This window comes from Paraphaeosphaeria sporulosa (genome assembly GCF_001642045.1).
Source record: "Paraphaeosphaeria sporulosa strain AP3s5-JAC2a unplaced genomic scaffold CC84scaffold_6, whole genome shotgun sequence".
NCBI lineage: Eukaryota > Fungi > Ascomycota > Dothideomycetes > Pleosporales > Didymosphaeriaceae > Paraphaeosphaeria > Paraphaeosphaeria sporulosa.
The window spans coordinates 747,380-766,607 of NW_017253365.1; the positions used below are offsets into that span (position 1 = coordinate 747,380).

At 54.8% G+C, this 19,228-nt stretch overlaps 10 protein-coding genes across 10 annotated transcripts; 4 read left to right on the plus strand and 6 right to left on the minus strand.

The window, feature by feature from the left end:
* CC84DRAFT_1187589 (Bin3-domain-containing protein) lies at positions 1-938 on the minus strand (the record flags this gene model as incomplete). The annotated part of the gene is made up of 3 exons (XM_018180938.1): positions 1-581; positions 649-801; positions 902-938. 3 exons carry the CDS (start codon positions 936-938, stop codon positions 1-3), a joined length of 771 nt encoding a protein of 256 aa, XP_018034916.1.
* A 1,251-nt stretch (positions 939-2,189) lies between these two features.
* Positions 2,190-3,868, plus strand: CC84DRAFT_1147235 (uncharacterized protein; the record flags this gene model as incomplete). The annotated part of the gene is made up of 3 exons (XM_018176585.1): positions 2,190-2,557; positions 2,756-2,872; positions 2,925-3,868. 3 exons carry the CDS (start codon positions 2,190-2,192, stop codon positions 3,568-3,570), a joined length of 1,131 nt encoding a protein of 376 aa, XP_018034917.1. The 3' UTR covers positions 3,571-3,868.
* Positions 3,869-4,065: 197 nt separating this feature from the next.
* On the plus strand, positions 4,066-6,300 carry CC84DRAFT_1164993 (CTP synthase). Its single transcript, XM_018178616.1, has 5 exons — positions 4,066-4,144; positions 4,204-4,213; positions 4,267-4,369; positions 4,421-4,892; positions 4,940-6,300. Exons 1-5 carry the CDS (start codon positions 4,097-4,099, stop codon positions 6,074-6,076), a joined length of 1,770 nt encoding a protein of 589 aa, XP_018034918.1. The 5' UTR covers positions 4,066-4,096; the 3' UTR covers positions 6,077-6,300.
* Positions 6,301-6,840: 540 nt separating this feature from the next.
* Positions 6,841-7,469, plus strand: CC84DRAFT_1164994 (uncharacterized protein). The gene is made up of 2 exons (XM_018178617.1): positions 6,841-7,328; positions 7,378-7,469. The coding sequence occupies exon 1, from the start codon at positions 7,114-7,116 to the stop codon at positions 7,294-7,296; it is 183 nt and encodes a 60-aa protein (XP_018034919.1). The 5' UTR covers positions 6,841-7,113; the 3' UTR covers positions 7,297-7,328; positions 7,378-7,469.
* On the minus strand, positions 7,274-8,788 carry CC84DRAFT_1164995 (actin monomer binding protein-like protein). Its single transcript, XM_018178618.1, has 2 exons — positions 8,685-8,788; positions 7,274-8,640 (listed from the first exon to the last, which is right to left on the minus strand). Exons 1-2 carry the CDS (start codon positions 8,701-8,703, stop codon positions 7,673-7,675), a joined length of 987 nt encoding a protein of 328 aa, XP_018034920.1. The 5' UTR covers positions 8,704-8,788; the 3' UTR covers positions 7,274-7,672.
* Positions 8,789-9,072: 284 nt separating this feature from the next.
* Positions 9,073-10,329, minus strand: CC84DRAFT_1094681 (mitochondrial carrier; the record flags this gene model as incomplete). Its single annotated transcript, XM_018174574.1, has 6 exons — positions 9,073-9,238; positions 9,285-9,723; positions 9,773-9,968; positions 10,034-10,083; positions 10,146-10,193; positions 10,263-10,329. The coding sequence occupies 6 exons, from the start codon at positions 10,327-10,329 to the stop codon at positions 9,073-9,075; spliced, it is 966 nt and encodes a 321-aa protein (XP_018034921.1).
* A 988-nt stretch (positions 10,330-11,317) lies between these two features.
* Positions 11,318-12,919, minus strand: CC84DRAFT_1187594 (uncharacterized protein; the record flags this gene model as incomplete). The annotated part of the gene is made up of 1 exon (XM_018180939.1): positions 11,318-12,919. One exon carries the CDS (start codon positions 12,917-12,919, stop codon positions 11,318-11,320), a length of 1,602 nt encoding a protein of 533 aa, XP_018034922.1.
* Positions 12,920-13,187: 268 nt separating this feature from the next.
* On the plus strand, positions 13,188-14,761 carry CC84DRAFT_1259923 (uncharacterized protein). Its single transcript, XM_018184949.1, has 2 exons — positions 13,188-13,507; positions 13,556-14,761. The coding sequence occupies exons 1-2, from the start codon at positions 13,195-13,197 to the stop codon at positions 14,572-14,574; spliced, it is 1,332 nt and encodes a 443-aa protein (XP_018034923.1). The 5' UTR covers positions 13,188-13,194; the 3' UTR covers positions 14,575-14,761.
* A 1,199-nt stretch (positions 14,762-15,960) lies between these two features.
* Positions 15,961-16,914, minus strand: CC84DRAFT_1206216 (isochorismatase family protein; the record flags this gene model as incomplete). The annotated part of the gene is made up of 1 exon (XM_018182022.1): positions 15,961-16,914. One exon carries the CDS (start codon positions 16,912-16,914, stop codon positions 15,961-15,963), a length of 954 nt encoding a protein of 317 aa, XP_018034924.1.
* A 395-nt stretch (positions 16,915-17,309) lies between these two features.
* On the minus strand, positions 17,310-19,168 carry CC84DRAFT_795853 (uncharacterized protein). Its single transcript, XM_018187439.1, has one exon. It carries the CDS (start codon positions 19,065-19,067, stop codon positions 17,580-17,582), a length of 1,488 nt encoding a protein of 495 aa, XP_018034925.1. The 5' UTR covers positions 19,068-19,168; the 3' UTR covers positions 17,310-17,579.
* Positions 19,169-19,228: the final 60 nt, after the last annotated feature.

The following is a 19,228-nucleotide window of genomic DNA, read 5'->3' on the forward strand; positions in this document are numbered from 1 at the left end:
TCATGCTTTGCAGTAGATGGTGATGGGACGACGCAGTTGATCAGATGTCACGCACATATTGAGGCCTTCATCTCGCAATAACTCGGTAAACGAGGTTTCTGGGCGGTATTTCAAGCGTTCCAAGTTCTTTGCGAAGTGAGGGGCGGCGTTTGGTCGAACAGCTTTCTGATATGAATCCCAATCTTGAGGTTCCAGGATAAGGTAGCCGCCTGATGCGAGAGAGGTGCTGCACTTGTGGAAGAACCTGACCAGCCCCTCATCTAGGTGCTCGAGATGAATCCATTTCATCACACTTAGGACCAGGATGATATCGTAAGGGCCTGCGAGGACCGGGTTTGTCGAGACGACCCAGTCTGCAGCAACAAACCTGACACTTGGCCAATGGGAGGCAGGCGAGACAGAGGCTGGCATGCGGCCGTGGCGAAGGACGGCAGACATGGGATAGTAGTCGATAGTTGGCCCAGATGGATCCCCGGATGGGCGAACACGTGAGGCCTTTAGGGAGTACAGGTCCTCGGCTTTGCGCACCAGGTTTGGGTCAATATCGACGCCCACGACATCGCTCGCTTCGAAGTCGAAGGCTTGTTTGAATACTATCAGCAGGGTATGGTAATAGTCGGTTGGCGGGTTGGGCAGGGGTTCCCTCACCAATCTGGGTCGATACGGACCCGTCGTTGCAACCGACGTCCAAGCAGCGGCGGCCCTTGAAGTCGACGCCCAGGGCGGCGATGACGCCGAGACGCAGGTCACGGACATGAATTGCTGGCGGCGAGCCGGGCGCGTGGTTGGGGCCGAGATAGTCTGTGGGCGGGTTAGGACGGGTGCAATGTACACGGAGGCTGAAGTGTGCGGGCACAGGGCCAGTTCCAGATGAAGACAGAGGATATAGAGTAGGACGCACGCTGGTAGTTGCCGTAATTGGTGGATTTGGACGCCATGCTGCCATCTGGCGGTGCCGTTCGGAACTTTTTGCAGCTGTCTGCCAGGGCCAGCGGCGGGCGTGAGGGCGAGAGGGCGAGAGGGTGCGGTGCCGAAAGGGGAGGTGGTCGTTAGTGGCTGCAGCGTGTTGGGGCAGGTGCGTTGGAGCGCCCGCGGGCCATTCCATGGCTTCCCTAGGTGCTCGCGACGGCACGGTGGGCGGTGGAGTTGGGTCTGCGCTGCGCAGCGCCCACACCGCGTCGCAGACATGCCATTACCGCCAGCAACAAGGACCCATGGCCGTCGCCGTCGGCGCGTTCCTGCAGACGCCCTGTCTCTGTCCGCCGTCCGGTCGCTGCTCGCGGGCTGCCTCTAGTGTGTGACTGCGGGCTGCATCCCCTCCACTGGCCCACGGCATCCGAGCGTCCAATGCAGCGCATCACGCACCACGCACCACGGCCAGTCACACGTCCCCCATGGTTGCCACGGGCTGCGCGGAAGCAGCAGCAGCAAGCCCTGCGTCGCCCGATCAGGACGAAGGCGGTGGCCCGTTGCGACCACGCACCAGGATTGCGGAGAGGCAGGATTCCTTTTCACCCGCCGCCCGCTGATAGGCAGGCCTGGCGAGAATGCTTGTCGCCGGCGCGGCCATGGCCAGCAAAGCCGCCTGTGTCGTCGTCGCTCGACCACCGCGCACCGCGGCCGGCCCCCGTGCGAGGCGCCTGAGCTCCAGCGTTGCGCTGCGCTCGCCCGCACCGCTGCCGGCGCCTCTGGAGCGCAGGCGCAACCCTCCACGGTGCGACCATCCTGCGTGTGGACGCAAGACAGGACGTACCCAGTCTTGTTTAGCCGACTTCCAACGGCTGCTAAGTCGACACTGCGACGTCTAAGCTGCCGCCCCAGAGCCCAATCACCACTTAGCTGCCAGCAGGGATCCATCCATGTCGCCGTTTGAGGACAACTCATCCACCCTGTTTCCAGGGATTTCACTCCCGCATTCCCAAGCCATCCTAGTTGACCGTTGTCTGAGCGCCTCTGGGGTCGACGATCACTCACTGCCGATAGAAAACCAAAGCTCCCTCCACGCCACACTCGATTCCTGACTTTGTGTACCCTCTCGACCACCCCTGCCTGGACACAAACCTCCCAAGCAACCAAATGCGGCTTCTCGCATATTTCAAGGCCCGTGAACAAAACGCATGTCGTCCCGCTCATCTGCTATTCCACCGCTTCATCCACCCCCGCCATTCCGCTCCTCTGCACACAGTACAATGACCACGGAGACGCAGAAACCGCCAGCATTTTCCCCTCCGTCTTTCCTTGACTATCCCCAGAGTCGTCGCCTGCCGCCCCTCAACATCCCGGCCGCTGTGCCACCATCGCGGCCCGATTTCCCTTTCCATTCGCCTGTGAACCACCTTCCTTCCATACAGCCTGGGCCTCCACGGCATGATCTTCCCCATCATCCGGCTTCCCTCCCAAGGCACCCCGCACCAGTCGACAAGCTCTTGCAGCCCTCTTCATACACGCCACCGAGACCGGACCCTACCTATTCACCGCAGCAGTATGGCATGTCAATATCTCCTCGCACAGCCTATGATAGCAGAGGGCCGAGAAGCCTGACCGACCAACGCCATCCGTTTGAAGACACGAGAAGAACACACCATGCTCCTCCGCACCATGAGCAGCCTTACGCCCTTACGTCGCCCGTGGAACCACCGCAACAGAGATCGTATGCTCCGATGCAATCGCCTGGCTACACGCCAAGTTATGCGTCGAGCTCCACTCCATTCCGAGGGTCCGTGGGCTCCCACTCACATCGTGGATCCGTACCGAGTTCCTTGGGACAGTTAGCGTATCCAGAGGCCCCGACTTCTGGTCCTCCGCCTCGGCAAGAACCTCGAGCTGCCCCTCTCCCTGGGTCCATACCGCAGCCTGTGTACAATGACCAGCTGTAAGCATGCCGCAGTCTTTTTTGGGAAGTCGAGTCCCGCTGACCTAGACAGGAATCTCAACTACGAGCTCGTGGTTCGACAACAGCCCATTGCGGCGCGTGCGTGCGGGTTTGGCGAAAGAGACCGCCGTGTAATTGACCCTCCACCAATCATCCAGCTGAAAGTGACGAATGCCAAAAATGAACCGGAGGAGGAAGAGCTGCGCTACTCGTTAAATGTGGTGCACTGCACCTTATGGAATGCTGAAGGGACGAGCGAAGAGACGGCACTTATCCAGCCCGACCGCCGAACAACGCGACGACTGATGGGCCAGCTCGTAGCATCGCCCTCGGTAGCTAAAGACGAGCACGACAACGAAGGCTGTTTCTTCTGCTTCCCGGATCTATCGTGCCGAACTCATGGCCGGTACCGACTGCGGTTCGTGTTAATGCGCATCGACCCAATGAATCTCCATGTGGGCGGATTTTCCCCCATTCTCACCGAGGTGCTCAGCGATGTATTTACCGTTTACACGGCAAAAGACTTTCCCGGCATGCGACCCAGCAGCGCGCTTACCCGCGCGTTGAAGCTGCAAGGATGCAATATCCAGGTGAAGAAGGGCAACGAAAAAGCATTGGCGCGAAAACGTCTCACGCAGGGTCAGGAACAGGATCACGACGATGACGATGATCTCGGAAAACGGCGGCGTATGGATTAATTGCGGTTTCGATTTGACACGCGTGTGGACTTCAGGCAGCGTCGGGCTTCGGCTTCGATACTTTTAGGACATTGATTTCGACTAGAGCGATGGGCGGCATCATGATATTTTGGACATGTGAAGCATATCTCCGCTATCGATTAGCATTCTGACGACGAGACGAACAGTATTACTTGGGGATTGACAGTGTCTGGGTTGGACCTCGACAGAGGTCCTGAGCGGAGGCTCAGCTGTAATGCATTACCATAGCATCCAAGCACGATACCAATAGTTGGTGTACACGCGCGGGAGAGTGCCTGCTGTGGACTGCCCAGCCCAAAGTAACACAATGAATCTAAATATGACGTTGCGAGTGCATGTGAGGTTGAATTTGGCGGGCGGAGGATGCTGGCGCGTCTTCGGGAGCGACTAGACTAGCGCCTTCAGCCCCGCTAAGCCGCGGCCTAGTTATAATTTTCCTTCGACGGCGGTGAGGCTCTTTTCTCTCTCCCCTTCCCCAACCGCGACTGAGCCGCCGCAAGCAATCATGAAATACGTGCTCGTTTCCGGAGGTGTGATCAGCGGCGTGGGGAAGGTATGTACTCGTAGTAGCAGCAGGTTGCTCGCTTTTTAATGCTCGACTAACACGCGCAGGGCATTATAGGTAGTCCTGACTGAACACGCGACGTGATTTTCGCTGACCTGACGCGTCCGCAGCCTCTTCGACGGGCTTGCTGCTGAAGACGCAGGGCCTGAAGGTGTCGTCTATCAAGGTCGATCCGTACCTCAATGTCGATGCCGGGACTATGAACCCTCGCGAGTGCGTTCACAGACGACTACTGTCCTGGCTGTCCAATTAACCACTGTACAGGCACGGCGAGGTCTTCGTCCTGTCCGACGGCGGCGAAGTCGATCTCGATCTCGGCAACTACGAGCGCTACCTCAATATCACCCTCACGCGCGACAACAACATCACGACTGGCAAGATCTATCAGCATGTGATTGAGCAGGAGCGCAAGGGCACGTATCTGGGCAAGACGGTCCAGGTAGTCCCGCATATTACGGATGCGATTCAGGACTGGATCGAGCGCGTTGCGCGGATACCCGTCGACGACACGAACGAGGTGCCGGATGTGTGCATAATTGAGCTCGGCGGCACGGTTGGCGACATAGAGAGCATGCCGTTCGTCGAGGCAATGACTCAGCTGCGCCGACGTGCGGGCAGGAACAACTTCCTCCAGATTCACGTTTCCTATGTGCCAGTCATCAATGGAGAGCAGAAAACGAAGCCTACGCAGCAGGCTATCAAGGCGGTCCGTAGTGCGGGCCTGGTCCCAGACCTTGTATGTTATTCTCTAATGCTTCGGAAGAGAACGCTGACTAGATGTAGATTGCCTGCCGCTGCGAGATACCTCTGGACCAAGGCGCTTTGGAGAAAATCGCACATCACTGCCAAGTCGACAATGATCAGGTCATCATGGTTCGCGACATGCCCTCTATCTACCAGGTCCCCATGCTTCTCGAGCAACAAGGTCTCATCAGGTCCCTCAAGAAAATCCTGGCTCTCGATACCCTCACAATATCCGAAGTCCTTACCAAGCAGGGGAAGCAGACCTGGGCGCAATGGCAAGCCTTGACCGGAACGCAAACCCGTAACTTCCACGATACCGTCGAAATTGCGTTGGTGGGCAAGTATACTGAGTTGCACGACTCCTACCTCTCGGTCATCAAGTCGCTTGAGCACTCAGCCATGCGCTGCAACCGCCTCCTCAAGATCCGCTGGATCGATTCAGAACACCTCGAACCAAAAACGCAGACCTCGGAACCGGCCAAGTTTCATTCCGCATGGCATGCCATGTGCGAAGCCAAGGGCGTCCTCGTTCCCGGCGGCTTCGGCACCCGTGGCACAGAAGGCATGATTCTCGCCGCGAAGTACGCACGCGAGAACAAGGTCCCGTACCTAGGTATTTGCCTAGGCATGCAGATCGCTGTGATAGAATACGCACGCCACATCTGCGGCATCACCGACGCCACCTCAGAAGAGTTCAACACGGGCGCTGCCAACAACCTCATCATGTTCATGCCCGAAGTCAACAAGGAGACCATGGGCGCAACCATGCGCCTCGGCCTGCGCCCCACGCTCTTCCAACCAGGCAGCGAATGGTCCCGCCTCCGGGCACTCTACCATGGCAAAACAGAGATCCTGGAGCGACACCGCCATCGCTACGAAGTCAACCCGAGCTTCATCACGCAGCTTGAGGAGAGTGGACTGTCTTTTGTCGGCAAGGACGACAAGGGCGAGCGCATGGAGGTCGTCGAGATCAAGGACCATCCCTGGTATGTCGGCGTCCAGTTCCACCCTGAGTACCTCTCGCGCGTGCTCGATCCCAGCAGGCCGTATTTGGGCTTTGTGGCAGCGAGCGCGGGATTGTTGGATGCGGTTACGCAGCAGTACCAGGATTCGAATGCGGAAGGTCTCGCGGCTACGCTCAATGGTGTTGCGTTGAACGGGAGCGGGATGTTCTAGAAGTCTGACCCTCATGAGACCGAACGATTTATGCGGATAGGTGGACAGTTTCATTGACTTGAGTGGATTTATCAGGCGTTTGAAAGCACGGTCTTGCATGGACGCGATATAGAAAAGTGCTAAAGTGGCGATGGCGTATTGTTGATACCTCCGTGGGCTATCACATTGGTAGCTTGAATAAAAGTCAAATGTATGTACAGGACAGAATTATACCATACTCAGACTATGGGCGGCTCTCGCAATTTTTTTTTTTCTTCATCTAGTCTTCCACCTTACAACACGCGCGCGCAGCGGGCTTCAAAGAGAGCGTGCGATTGCTGCGGAGTTGTTGGAGGCTACAGATGATGACGGAAGAGATGAACTGTCGGGAAGAGACAAAATTTCGCTTAGTTGTGGTTTCATGGGAGACGTTGTGTGAAGTCTTGCCGGAATGTCAATTGCAGCTCTATCATCTGCCGGTGCGAAGGCGACTAGTTGCAGGCATCCATCAGATCCTGTAACCTCCAGTTCCTGTGCTCCACCTCTGCGTTTGGGCTCACACAGCTTTTTGCCATCATGAAATTCTACTTTCAAAGTTTTGTGGACATTTTCAGAAGACTGCAACGTAGGTAGCTTGACTCTCATCAGCGCGCACCAAGGACACCACCGACTGACCAACTTCCCAAGATATTCAACCGGGATCTCGAAATATGCTTTAACTTAGTCTCGATCTATATCATGGTAACTCATGCAAACTCTCTCGTAATCGATTGTGTCGAGGAAGGGTTCCCAACAGCGATCACATGCTAACTTCTGCGGACTATCTTGAGCGCACATCAGCATAATGGATGATGAAGAAACCTGGGCCCTATGTAACTCTGTCGTGCCTCTTGATTCGTGAGATGAACAGTTGAAACTCGGCTTGTGCTCATCATGGTTGGATAGCATGTCTGCGGAGAAGCAGATGTCGTGCTTGTGTCTTGATGGAGAGAGCTCGAGAAACTAATACCTTTCTTCCATTCGTAGTGGAAGCCATGCGTGGAAGAAAGAAGATAATGATGGAGCAGCCTACTACTTCATGGGCACTGCCTATGCCAGTGCGACTCGCCTCGCGCGAATTGCCCGTAAATGATCTCGTCACAATGCACTTAGAGCTGAGGAGTACAGAGGAAGCGTTCGGTATTGTACAGCGGCAGACTCCAACATGTCACCGAAGTGGGGTGAAGAAGGCTGATAGATGAAGGCAGCTGTGAGTCTCGTATACGGTGCTACGCTAACCACTTTCAGCACAACCACTTCTTCGGATTCTCTGTGCGACTCACGATATCTTCACACACTTGCCACGACCATGGAATCCTATCAATCTCGATCACAGATTCTTCAAGTCATAATTAAAGTCCTCGTTCAAGGTTTCGATCCTATGCGAGGTGTGCGGATGCGAGACATTGGGTGGCTTGGTGGAGATAGGCTTGTAGTCAAGGGTCCCGTGGTGTGGTATGTAAGAAGTGTGAAGGTGTACTAGAACGGTCATCCGCGTGATGTCTTTTCATATCATAGTACGAGCCACTCATATATGGTGCGCTCGTAGCTGAACCAGTAGCCCGCCTTTCCCACCCTCTACTTCCGCCCCGGCCTCTTCGGCTTCGCAAAGCCTTTCTTCTCCTCTTTCTCCTCCACCTTGAACTCATCCGCAATCACTTGCGCCGTGATCTCATCCGGATTCGTAGCCTCTAACCTCTTCGCCACCTTCAAGCCGCCCTCGTTCTGTGCCAGGCTGATGACATTACTCCGGCTCGCCGCGTACAACATCCTCTCCCTGATCTTCGCGCCGCTGGGACACGTCGAGATGAACACAACCGACGAGTCTGGATCGCTATGTCTGTAAAATGAAAACCGGGGTTCCTGCTTATCAATGGCAGACGCGAGGCTATCCGCCGACGCCGACGATGATGACACGAACTTTAGCGTCTCAGTCGGCACATCCATGCGCAGCTGCACGAGGTTGTCGCTGCCGCCCTCGGCGAGCTGTCTCAGAGCACCAGAGATCTCGTCATCAGCGCGAATTGCTATGCGGCCGCCCTGCGCAAGACTCTGGCCCTGCGTGCCCCGGCTCTCGAGCGCCTCGGCCTCCTTGATATCCTGCAAACTCTGCTCTTCCGCCGTAAGCGGGTTGGAACTCTCGGTGTGCTTGAGGTGCCTCTCCCACCCCTCGGCGGTCAGCTCGTCGGCCTCGGTGCAGAATATGCTCTCGGGAAAGTGCTCGCCGCCGAGCTCCCGCACGAGCGTGAGTCGTGTTGCGGCGAACAGCATTTTCTGGCGGACTGGAGCAGCGTTGGGGACATATGTGACGGCGACGAGGGATTTGTCTGGGGAGGAGAGAACGTCGTTGCGGCGGAGGAGGATGTAGAGGGCTTCATTGGGCTTGATGAAGTCCTTTAGGTTGGAGAGGTCTTCGAGGAAGGTGACGTGCGTCGACGGTATGGGCGCTGCGGGGACGATGGCTTCTTGCGATATGGTGGCGAGGATGCCGCGCTGCGTTGTGGAGGTTATGAGGCTTTGGAGCGCTTCTTGGAGCTCCGCAGATGCTGGGGCTGTCAGCTGCGTCGTGCATGGGGAGAGCAAGAGGTACCGGAGATGCCTGATTGCATGATGGCGGTAATGGCTTCAAGACAATTAGTGGCCTGCGAAAACAATTATCCGACTTCAGGAGTGGATGCAGTGTTGTGCGGGAGCTGACGTGCACAGCCATGTTTACGCTGACGTCGTGAGGGGCAGTGGGGCAGGTACGAAGAGGCGCCTTGGCAAGGGACAGCAACTGATTGGAAGCGCTCAATGGACCCGCATGGATGCAAATCCTCCAAACCTTGAACAAACATGCGCGTATTTCATGGGAAGAATCAACCTCAATGCATCGGAGGTATACACATCCAGCTCAAACGATGCTGACTAAGATCTGAAAAGCGCGAAGTGGTATCGACAATCCCCCTAATTTTGCGATGCAAAAGCCATGTACCAGCTCATTCTTCGTATTGACCGCCTGGGAGCATTTCTCGGCCTCTCTCGAGAACACCCTTCAGATATTCGTAGACGGTGAACGTGACGGCTTGACCGGGTGCGACACGCATCACACGGGGTGTGATTCCCTTGTAGAAACTTCGGCTTCCTTCCTGCTTCCACATGTCCCTGCTCATTGTTAGCTATTTTCAAGCATGTCCGCTATTGAACGCACCGAGATATTGCCATGATACGACCCAAAGCTGTCTGTCCCGGTTCAGCGGGCGTCTTCTGCAGCCTCGTCTTGATGGTATCAATGGGCGCATTGCTCAACGGTCCCATGGCACCAGAGACAAGACCGATGAGCATCGTCTCATAACCTGGCAGATCTGTTGTGCCATGGTATTTCTGGAGCGCCGCTCTGAACTCGGAGTATGCGGTGAAGTTTACAGCCTGGTTCGAGCCTTGTCGAAGTGCCGTCAACGAAACACCGCGATAGAGAGCGCCAAATCCTTCCTCCTTTACTACGGTATAAAGCGCATGCGCAGCATTACGGTATTTGGGCACGTCGAGGGGATCCGCCATCGAGTGGTGCTGCGCTTGTAATCGGATCTTGATGACTTCCATGGGTGTGACGACAGCAACGGCTTCGGTGACACCAGCAGACAGCCCAGCTACGCCGTGTCAGTATAATATATGCAGCTTTGCCAGGGCTTCACGTACCTAGGAATGTTGCTCGTCCACTGACCATACCATCCTTATCTGCCAGTAACTGCTTGTACCACTCGTAACTTGTGAAGCGAATAGCCATCTTCGGAACGATTCCAGTCAAAACAGCACCAAGACCCTTGTACAAGCCCAGTGGCGTTTCTCGCTTGACAATTTCTTGTCCAGTCTTCAAGAACCCGCGTTTAGGTGCCTATTCGGGCGCGTGAGTACGGTTCAAGCGGAAATGGGATGAGTTGCATGCGTGGTAGGACGTACTCCTGGAGCGCGCGCTCGCCGCGACAATTGCATTCGAACTTTGATGGTGTCTTGTGAATAATGTTAGCTGTTTGAGCCCAAGTCCTAGCCCAATCTTTACTTGAGGACGTACCCAAAGGATGACACACGAGCGCTTCCATCATGCCTGCACCTCCACCAGCTATGCGCGCGCTGTCAGCATACGTTCAGTGAAGCTTTCAAAGCTCTAGAGAAGTCAGTCCGAGCTCACCAATCAAATTTGTAGCGGCAGAAGCAGGCTTCTTGCCGCCCGGTCCATTTACTGACTTCGCAGACATAGTTGCGAAGTGAGCTTGCGCTCGATGGGATTAGAAAGTGATCCAAAGGAGGTGTGCCTTTCCGCCAAAGTCGAGGTAGTCTGAACTTGAGAACAGGAGCAATTCGTTCTTCCGAGCCCTCTTCAAACTTGGAGTTCAGCGAAGAGCTTCAATGATGTGTAGGACAAGTGCGCTTTCAAGGACAAAGAACAGTCCACTGGCAAAGCGAGACGGTACACAGGTACACAGGACCAGAGGAGCAGGCAAGAAGAAAAGAAAAAACGTCAGATGTCCAAGCCGACCATCGCAGTCATGCTTCCCCAGTTAGCCGCGGATGGGAGGACGTCCTAGCTCCCCCCCCGTATCCTCGGCTCGGCCACGCGTGAGCCCAGCCCAGCCTTACCCTACCACTGGTTTCATTTCACAGAGCACGCGTCCCGGGTGCCCGTCGCGGATCCTTGGCGCGCCCGCGTCCCCAGATCAGCATGGTGGGCGAACGGAACGCTGAGCGCAGGTACACCCTTCGGCTGGCGATCGGCTACTGGTGGAGTCGTTTTCCGAATTACCATGTTGAAAAGCCTAATTCATCAGAACATGCATTGATGGCCTATTCTCGAACGTGGATATGGGAGCATTATGGGTGACACGTGCTGCCATTGTGGCTTTGGCTGTGATGCGCGAATTCATGTGAATGTCCTGGTGTTGGTGGGCTGGCTTGTGAAAGAGTGACGTTGTGCTGCGCTTGGAATGGAGCCGCACGGAATGCGGGGTTTGCTCCGCCTCTATCCGTGCATGTGGCGCGTGCGCGTGCGCGACGAATATTACTCGGGATCACCAGCACAAGTTTGGTGATTTGGATGGTGATTATGTTCTTTGGTGTCGAGGTCGGCTATCGTGCCTCGGTTCTAGTCAAAACGGCAATGACTCCAAACATATTTGCTGCGCGGTGCCAATTCAACTAAGGAGTAAATCATCTTATTGGTATCTCGCTGAAATGCTCAAGCATAGCTTATTCATCATCTCCACCCCTCAAGAAACCCCCAGATACAGCTCTCCTCTCCATTTTCCTGAAAGTCGTCCCTTTCCTGCCTCCGCGACCTTTCCTCTGAGCTTCCCTCCCTTTTAGCCAATGCTCCCGGATATTCTTCGTATCACGGTTGACCTTGGGTGCGAGCAGTGCATTCCGCTGTGCCAGCACCGATACGTTAAGTTTCCCTTTCTTCACATCCTTAATAGGTTTCTCACCGCGATCCAAGAACTTGATGTGCCTGTTCAATTTCTCTTTCCTAAGCTCCTCTTCGGTCTTGCCTCCTCGAACGGGCGGCGGCGTAGGGGCTCGACGGTCTCCCGCCGCTTCGAGAATTGAGTCTGGAAGTAGGTCTGGAAGGTTGTGCATGTCCACATCCATGGAAGCCCTGGCCGGGGACGATCCTTGGCGCTGCTGTAGGCGAGCAAGTTTGGCCTGACTCTTAGCCAGCTTTCGTGCCTTCTTCTCCTCGCGTTCACGCTTCTCGGCTTGTTCCTGGGCTATGCGATCAGCGCGCTCCTGGCGGCGTTTTTCTTCCTTCGCCTGTTGTGCTTGTCGTGCGCGCTTTGTTTCTTCAGCTGTAGCCTTGGCCTTGGAAGCGGCCGCCGATGTAGTGACCTCTTCCGGAGCTTCGTCAGAGTCGCTTCCGTCATCCTCAGGTCCGTCTACCGCTGGTTCTTCTGTCGGCTCAACCTGCACCTTGGCCTCAGCAGGCTCATCGCTGCCGAAGCGTTTGTGTTTCCGAGGTTGAGCTGCCGTTGTGTCTGGCGCCACGTCCTCGAAAGCGATACCCAGTGATGCGAGATCTTGAACCTGGTCCTTAGGTGGCTTGTTTTCTATGGTAGCCGAACCTTCAGCACCATCGCGAGCAGTGTCGGCATCTGATTCTTGCTTTTCCTCTGAGCTTACGGTTTCTCCCGTAGCTTTCGCGGTGTCATCCAGCTTCACAGGGGAGATGGGAGCTTGTTCGCTTTCCCAAGTCGAAGAGGGTACCTCTTCAGCCAAGGTGGATACGATGGGGCTCTTTTCCGGCGAATTAGCCTTGGAATGCTTCCTCGGCCTTCCCCTCTTGCCAGATCCTTTGCCCGATGCCGGTGTCGCCTTGTTAGCTTTTGAGGTCGGCCTGGGAGTGAGCGAGCCTTCCCTATCGTCTTCGTCTGCTGTATTGGCGAACGAGTGCTGCGCCGGTGTGTAGAAAACGTCTGCTTCGTCCGCGGACCGCTCCGAAGCTGGTTCGGGAATGACAATCTTAGGGCTGGCGCGACGTGCGACAGGTGTGCTCGCTACGGTAAGATCCACGCTCTTCTTGCTCCTCGTCCTGACCGGGATTGCCTTGACCTTGGGGTCCGTGTCCGCGTTGTTTGCGCCATCTGCAGATACTTCAATGCTATCCTGAGCCTGGTCGCTATTTTCATCCGTAGCGGGCTCCTCCTTCGTCGCGATCTTTCTTCTCCTTTTGGTCGGGGTCGATGTCTCCTGCACCTCGAGCTCCAAATGTCGTTTGCCCTTCGCGCTCCTCGTAGAGCTTGCTGGCGTGCTCTGCACCGAACCTGCGGTCCCGGTACCTCGGCGCGTTGTGACCATGGCTGCGGCGTCGGCGGCGTCGTCTGCGCTTCTCGGTATGTCCTGGGTGGGTTCTTCGGACTCTCCTTGGTACGACGGCGAGCGACTCAGGATTCGTTTAGCGGTGTCGAAGACGCGTGCGAACATGACGTTTGAACAAAAAATAATTTTTGTACTGCCGCCAAGCGGGAAAGCGCGACCCACGGCTCGGACCCATGTTTTCCCTAGCGTGGTTTGCGGACCTCCGAAGCTGCAGCGTGGTGAACCCCTCGTTGCATTTACTCCAACTGTTCAAGATGTCAATCCGGCCGAGCGTCATTCGGGGTGCTCGTCGGATCATCAACAAAGAACCATGCATCTTCTGCCTCCATCGCAGTCCTCTAGGGGCACGGACTTTCACTATAAAGCAACGCATAGATCCGAGGAAGGGAACGCCTGGAGAAGTGCGCGCCGACATAGACCAGCGCAACAGACGATTGTACTTTCGCATGCTCGAAGCCGACAAGCTAATACCATGTAAACTCGAAGATGCCAACAAGATTATCAATCATTTTGTATCAAATAGGGCCAGTATGAATCCCGCGACCAATGCACGCACACTAGCACAACGTAAGGATCACTTTCAAGCTACTATCTCCACCAGCTAACATGATCTAGAATTTAAACTCAAAGTAGTACACTTACCAATGCTCGCAATCCCCATGTTCCGAATACCAGATGTCAATGACACCACTCGGCAACTCCCTCCGAGCTCGAATGCCCCTCTGGCTGCGTCGTTGCTTGTTGCGTGCAGCGCTGCCGGCGATCTTCAGGCTACACTGCAAATTCTCAACGCCGTCTACTACAGCGCAAAGGTACACAACATGCCCAAAGCCGCGGAGATGGCGCGCCTTTACACACCCAAACAAATTAGCGATGCTCGGAGGATGCTGGAGCAGCTGGCGGAAGGCAAACAAGGAAATTCTGGCGCGACAGGGGACGCAAACGCAATGACGCTGCACGGAAAGTTTCTAGAATTGGCTGGAGACACAGCCCAAGCCAGATTCTTCTACGAGAAGGCGTTGGAGCGCTACGACACTAAGATCTGGCGTGGCTACCCGCATCCGATGGCCCTGCCTTGGTTGACGCCGTGGACGGAGCTCGTCAAACTCGAGGAAGCGTCTCCCGCACCCTCGGTCGAAAGAATTACCAAAGCAATCAAGTTTGGCGCTCTGAAGGCCGATGATCCCATGGCCTACTATAAGCTCGCCACTCTCCAAGCTTCCAAAAATCCCGATTGGCTCAACTACATGAGCAAAGCAGCTGCCTCAGGCCACCCCGAAGCGATGTACGAACTAGGTCTATTCTACCACGAAGTGCAAGCGCAACCATCAACTTTCTTGGGAAACACAGGGTTCAGGAAAGCACTCAACTTCATCACCTCCTGGAAGAGAAACGGAGCTGCAGACTTCGGTATGGAGTGGCTGAATGCCGCGGCAACGGGCGGACACAAACCGGCCGTGATGGAAATGGCTCGGATGTATGAGCGTAATGGACAAGAAGACCAGGTGCAGAACTGCTTAGAAGTCGTCGCGGCAGACCCACCGAACGGCGTTCCGGAAGAATGGCCGGACCTGGCCGCGCAGGCTCGGCACCGGCTTGCTGCGTTAAAGAGTGTGAAGAGAGCGATGCCATAGCAGTTGTACACTACTTAAGATACCCCGAACATCCTGCCCAGCTCAGCTGTGTAACACAATATCAACTTGAATGTAAAATAAGGAACTACCAGAGCGTATGACCTGCTGCGGAAAACAGGAAGGCGACCCATTGGTCCTGATGTCCACGCGTACTTCAGTATCTTTCTCCATATGAAGCTAGTTCAGCAGATAGCAGTCTATGTGTCCGCGACCCCTACTGTCGATACGGAACCTCACATCCTAGATTGAATACTGCACCATTTGGTTCTTCCCATTGTGACGCGAGTCACAATGGGAAGAAATTCGGTTGGAGTAGTCAATTTCTAAGCCGATCCGATTCCAATAGTCCGCGCGCTGCACAGAGACTGAGTCGTTCAAGGGAAGTGTGACAGGTCTTTCCACATCTTGGCCGAGGTAGAATCAAGCGTCGCCCAGATTGGCTATATTCAGGCTGTTTGTGGGCGATGGGACGCGCAGGCGTGCTCTGCATACAAACGATTTGTCCAGAAACATGTAGCGGCGGAGGGCGGGGACGGCTTGGACGAAACACTGCTACACCTATGGCACTACCTGCGTGATGTACTTTTGGTATCTCTGGGATTGGGGATAGCCCTGGAACAAGTCAGACGTTGCATAATTTTGCTACCTAACCAGTACACTCGCCCTCTTTGCCCGCTTCCGGCGGCCCATGTCCTTAGCTGGAGCATGATGCTCAGGTTTTGTGACGGCTTGTTCGATCTTTGTGCCATGAGAAGCGCTCTTACTGTAAGCGCCTTCGTGAGCACCAGCCGATGACGTGTGGTCATTGCCGTGAGGTGCGTTCGAGCTGGATGGTAATGTATGGGTCGGATCTGGCCCATGGTGTACTTCAAGGGGATTCTTCGCGGCGGTTCGCTTCAGACTTCCAGATGCAGGGATCATAATTGACGGAACGGGCGGCGAAGTAGAAGGCGTGACGAAGGTCGGCGTTGCACTTGAACAACCGTGTCTACCAGCGGGTATAGCTATTGGCGAACGCGATGAATGGTCCATTTCCGAACTAAAGATTCGGTTTATTCTGAGCGGAAACAATATAACAGAGAATGATCCTGGGACAGCCGTGAAGAGAAACCTGGGTTCAAATCAAACTGACGCCATCAGCCATTGAGTTGGAAGTGGGATGCTCATCGCAACACCCTGCAGAGAACTTATGCGTTCGCATGACAAGGCAGGGTCAAGTCTAGCGCCATGTTTGAGATCCAGCGCCCGCGTTGAATAATCACCATTAGTATCGACCTGACTGACAGATTCATAACTCTATCTATCGATAATCCTCGTCCGTTCCCCATACTCTACAAACACCTCATCATGCAGCACCCGTTGCAACAACCCGCCTCTCACCACATCCTACATCCTTCCCACCCCATTTGCAAGGTCTTCACACCTCATACAAAATCCAAACGTTCTCTCGGCGTTGAATTCCCACGCCTTCTGCGCCTCCTCCCCGCTGCTAGTCCCACACCCATCACTCAGCATCACACAGTCATAGCCATTGCTAAACGCGTCCGTGAGTGTACCCCCAACGCACTGATCCGTGTTCACACCTGTGAACAACAACGTCTTAATCCCCTCTTCCTGGAGATAGGTTTGAAGCGGTGTGGAAGAGCCCCACAGGCCGGACATGCGGTTCTTGTGAATCCACGCGTCGGAGGACGGGTCGTACAGTTCTTTCAGCGGCGGGTAGATATCCGCGTTCCATGAGTCCCGCACAAGAAGGTCGCCTGCATCGATCTGCTCCCCAGAATCAAGCTTTACAGTGCCGCACGGTGCGCCGAGTCCGTGGTACATGGCCTCCCGCCCGTGCTCCGCCCGCGGCACGCCGAATCGATCAACACCCACACTGCCCTTGCTGCGACTAAAGTCTCGCTCAAATTCATCCCCTTCAGGGATCGCATAGAAGCCGAAGCAGCGCCGCACAGCCGGCGGCATAGTCCGCAGATCTTCCTCGTCAAGTCCCCAGTTTAGCCAGATAATGCGGATGCCGGCCTTCCTTGCGGCGGGTATCGCGTGCTTAATCAGATTGTCGGACGCGATGTGGCCGGGTCCGCCGAGGGTGCGGCCAAGAGCCGGGGAGAGGAAGAAGTTCTGCATGTCGATGATTACGAGGGCGGATTTGGAGGGGTCTAATGTGATTGGAGTGGTGGTGGTTTGGATGGTGAGGGTTGGGGTTGAGATGGGGGTGTTGGGGGTAGAGGGGTGCGTGAGATTGAAGCCATGGGTGCTGTGATGGAGCCAGAAGTTTGAGGGGGAGCCGATGAGAGCTTTGCGGATGGTAGGTGGCGGTGCAACTGGGGAAACCATGGTAATGGGAATTGGTGGAGGCGGGAGATGAAAGTGGGTAGAGCGTTGGTACCGCAGACGTGCTCGAGTAGATCTCCAAAATTCAAGATCCGTGACTTGTTGGGCCTGGATAGGCGGCACGTATAGGAGTTGTTCTCTGGGCTATGTTGACTGGAGGTGTGCTGTTTGATATCCAAGGCTTGAAGCTACTTTACGAATTTGTATGTAGAGAAGCGAGAATCGGTGACTCCAGAAGTTTAGAATGATAACGACGAGTGTAGCCACTTATCAATTCAGATTGAAGCTGAGTCGCCACCCACTGCTGTACTGGAGATAACAACGACCTTCCAATTAGAGTTAGCTCGGTTGTGGGGTAGTGGCAGTTCACTTTCGTGCCGCGGGAATAATGAGGGTATCTTCAATCAGATTCTGAACTGTTGGTCTTAGTTGCCTTGTGCTATAATCAGTATTTACCAATCTGGCCTGGCCTTAATTGCTAGGTGGAGTGGAGTAATCTTCGCAAGCTTACACTCCGAGGAACGACACGATTCTTTCGGTGCTTCTTCCGATCCTGCGATACGGTTTGCCGTGAATAAGTTGGCAGAATGCAACTGTGGGTTACCAGTGAATCACCTACCACGGTACCAGTGGCGAAAGAGGAGATGAAGAAGGACAGGGCCAGCTCATCACTCTTCGTTCAAGTTATATGTCTCGATGATCACCCATTCCGGCTCAGTCTGCAACTCAACCCATCCAATGTCGTACATCGTGGCCACAGATGAGCCGATTTTTGCAGGCAGTGAATTGAACTTTATACCCACATCTTCCAGCACCTTTTTGACGGACATGTCTTGCGGAAATGTACCGTAGAACGGGTGCCAATTTCTAAAAACCAACATGCGCAGGTTTGGTAGCTCGCCCCTCCGTTTGCGCATTGCCAGATCTGCGAGACTAAGCTCTAGATCTGAAGTGTCCATACGGTCCTCGACGTAGTGGTAGGCGCTGTGATGATCTACCATAAGAGTCTCTAAGCTTGGGGGTAAGTTCTCCCATCTAAAAGCTCGATGACGATGTGATGGAGCAAGCGAGAGAAATATTTCAAGACAGGTCAAGTTGGGGAGATCCTGAATGGTTTCAAATAGATCTTTCTCCCCTAGTGGTATTAGGTCGGCTGATGGCATGTATAATGGCGATAGTATGTGCGTATTTGCGATTCGTAGAGAGGTCAAAGTAATGTGCTGACACTTCAGTATTTGGGCGATGTTCTGGTAAGGGACGTCCAAGTAATGTATGCTTAGCTCATTTCTCGCATGCTCGTAGACGAAAGATTTCAAGTTTCGTACGAGGCCCACGAGTTGCGTGACATCATCTAGGTCAGCATAAGAATCCAGCATGTGGAGGTGCTCGAGGCTTGAGCTGGGCGGATCCTTGGAACCTGGGCCGAGAATGAAGCTTCCCCAAGATTCATCCCACTGCAGCGTCCGCCCGATTTCTTGTCGCATCTCAATCACCTGACTCAGCTCGAGGCGTCGCATTGTAGGAAGGAACATGAGCAACAAGACGTTTGGGGCGCGCATAGGACCTTGTATAGTAGCAGATGTGAGTCGTGAAAAGTCGTCGTGTCTGGAGAGAATGGGTAGAAACCAGAAGACATGGTCATCCCACCTGTACGTCTCCACGACTTCCAGATGCTCGAGATTTGGGGTGAACATCAACAAGATTTCTAGTGCTCTCTGGTCGCCAAGATACAGGGGTCCCAGCCTCAGGTGGTTGATGAGGTTTGAAGCGGTGGAGTTTCCTTGCGCAGCCATATGTTGCAGTTTGTGATGGGCGTCGTCAATGTGCCATTGTTGCTTCACACCGAGTTTGCCCGGCTCGTATCGGAACCGCTCTGATTCAGAGGTATCGTAGTCCCAACGGATCACCTTCACTTGCGAGGCCAGAGCTGAGTTGAGACACAGAGTGCGGAGAAACTTGTACGGCACCCCCGTGTAGAAGGAAAAAGTCGAGTAGAGATATGGCTTGGTGATGCCATGGAGGCGTCGACTGGCCATACTGAGGGCATAGAGAGAGCTGGTCCGCCATGGGTGCGCCAAACCATCGATGTGAGTGAGGATGTCAAGGAGAAGTTCATCCGGCAGTCTCAGCAAGCCTGACGAGGGAGAAGCAGCCATCTTGCGAGGGTGAGGTGGGCCGACCGGCCAGAGGAGCAATCCTGCGAGACCTGGAAAGCGCCCGAATGTTGTCAGCACAACCCAACATCATAATGGCAACTGCGTGTGTGCACATGCTCGCTGGCAAATGGAGTCGCGCCCCGCCAGTGCCGCAAGCGGCT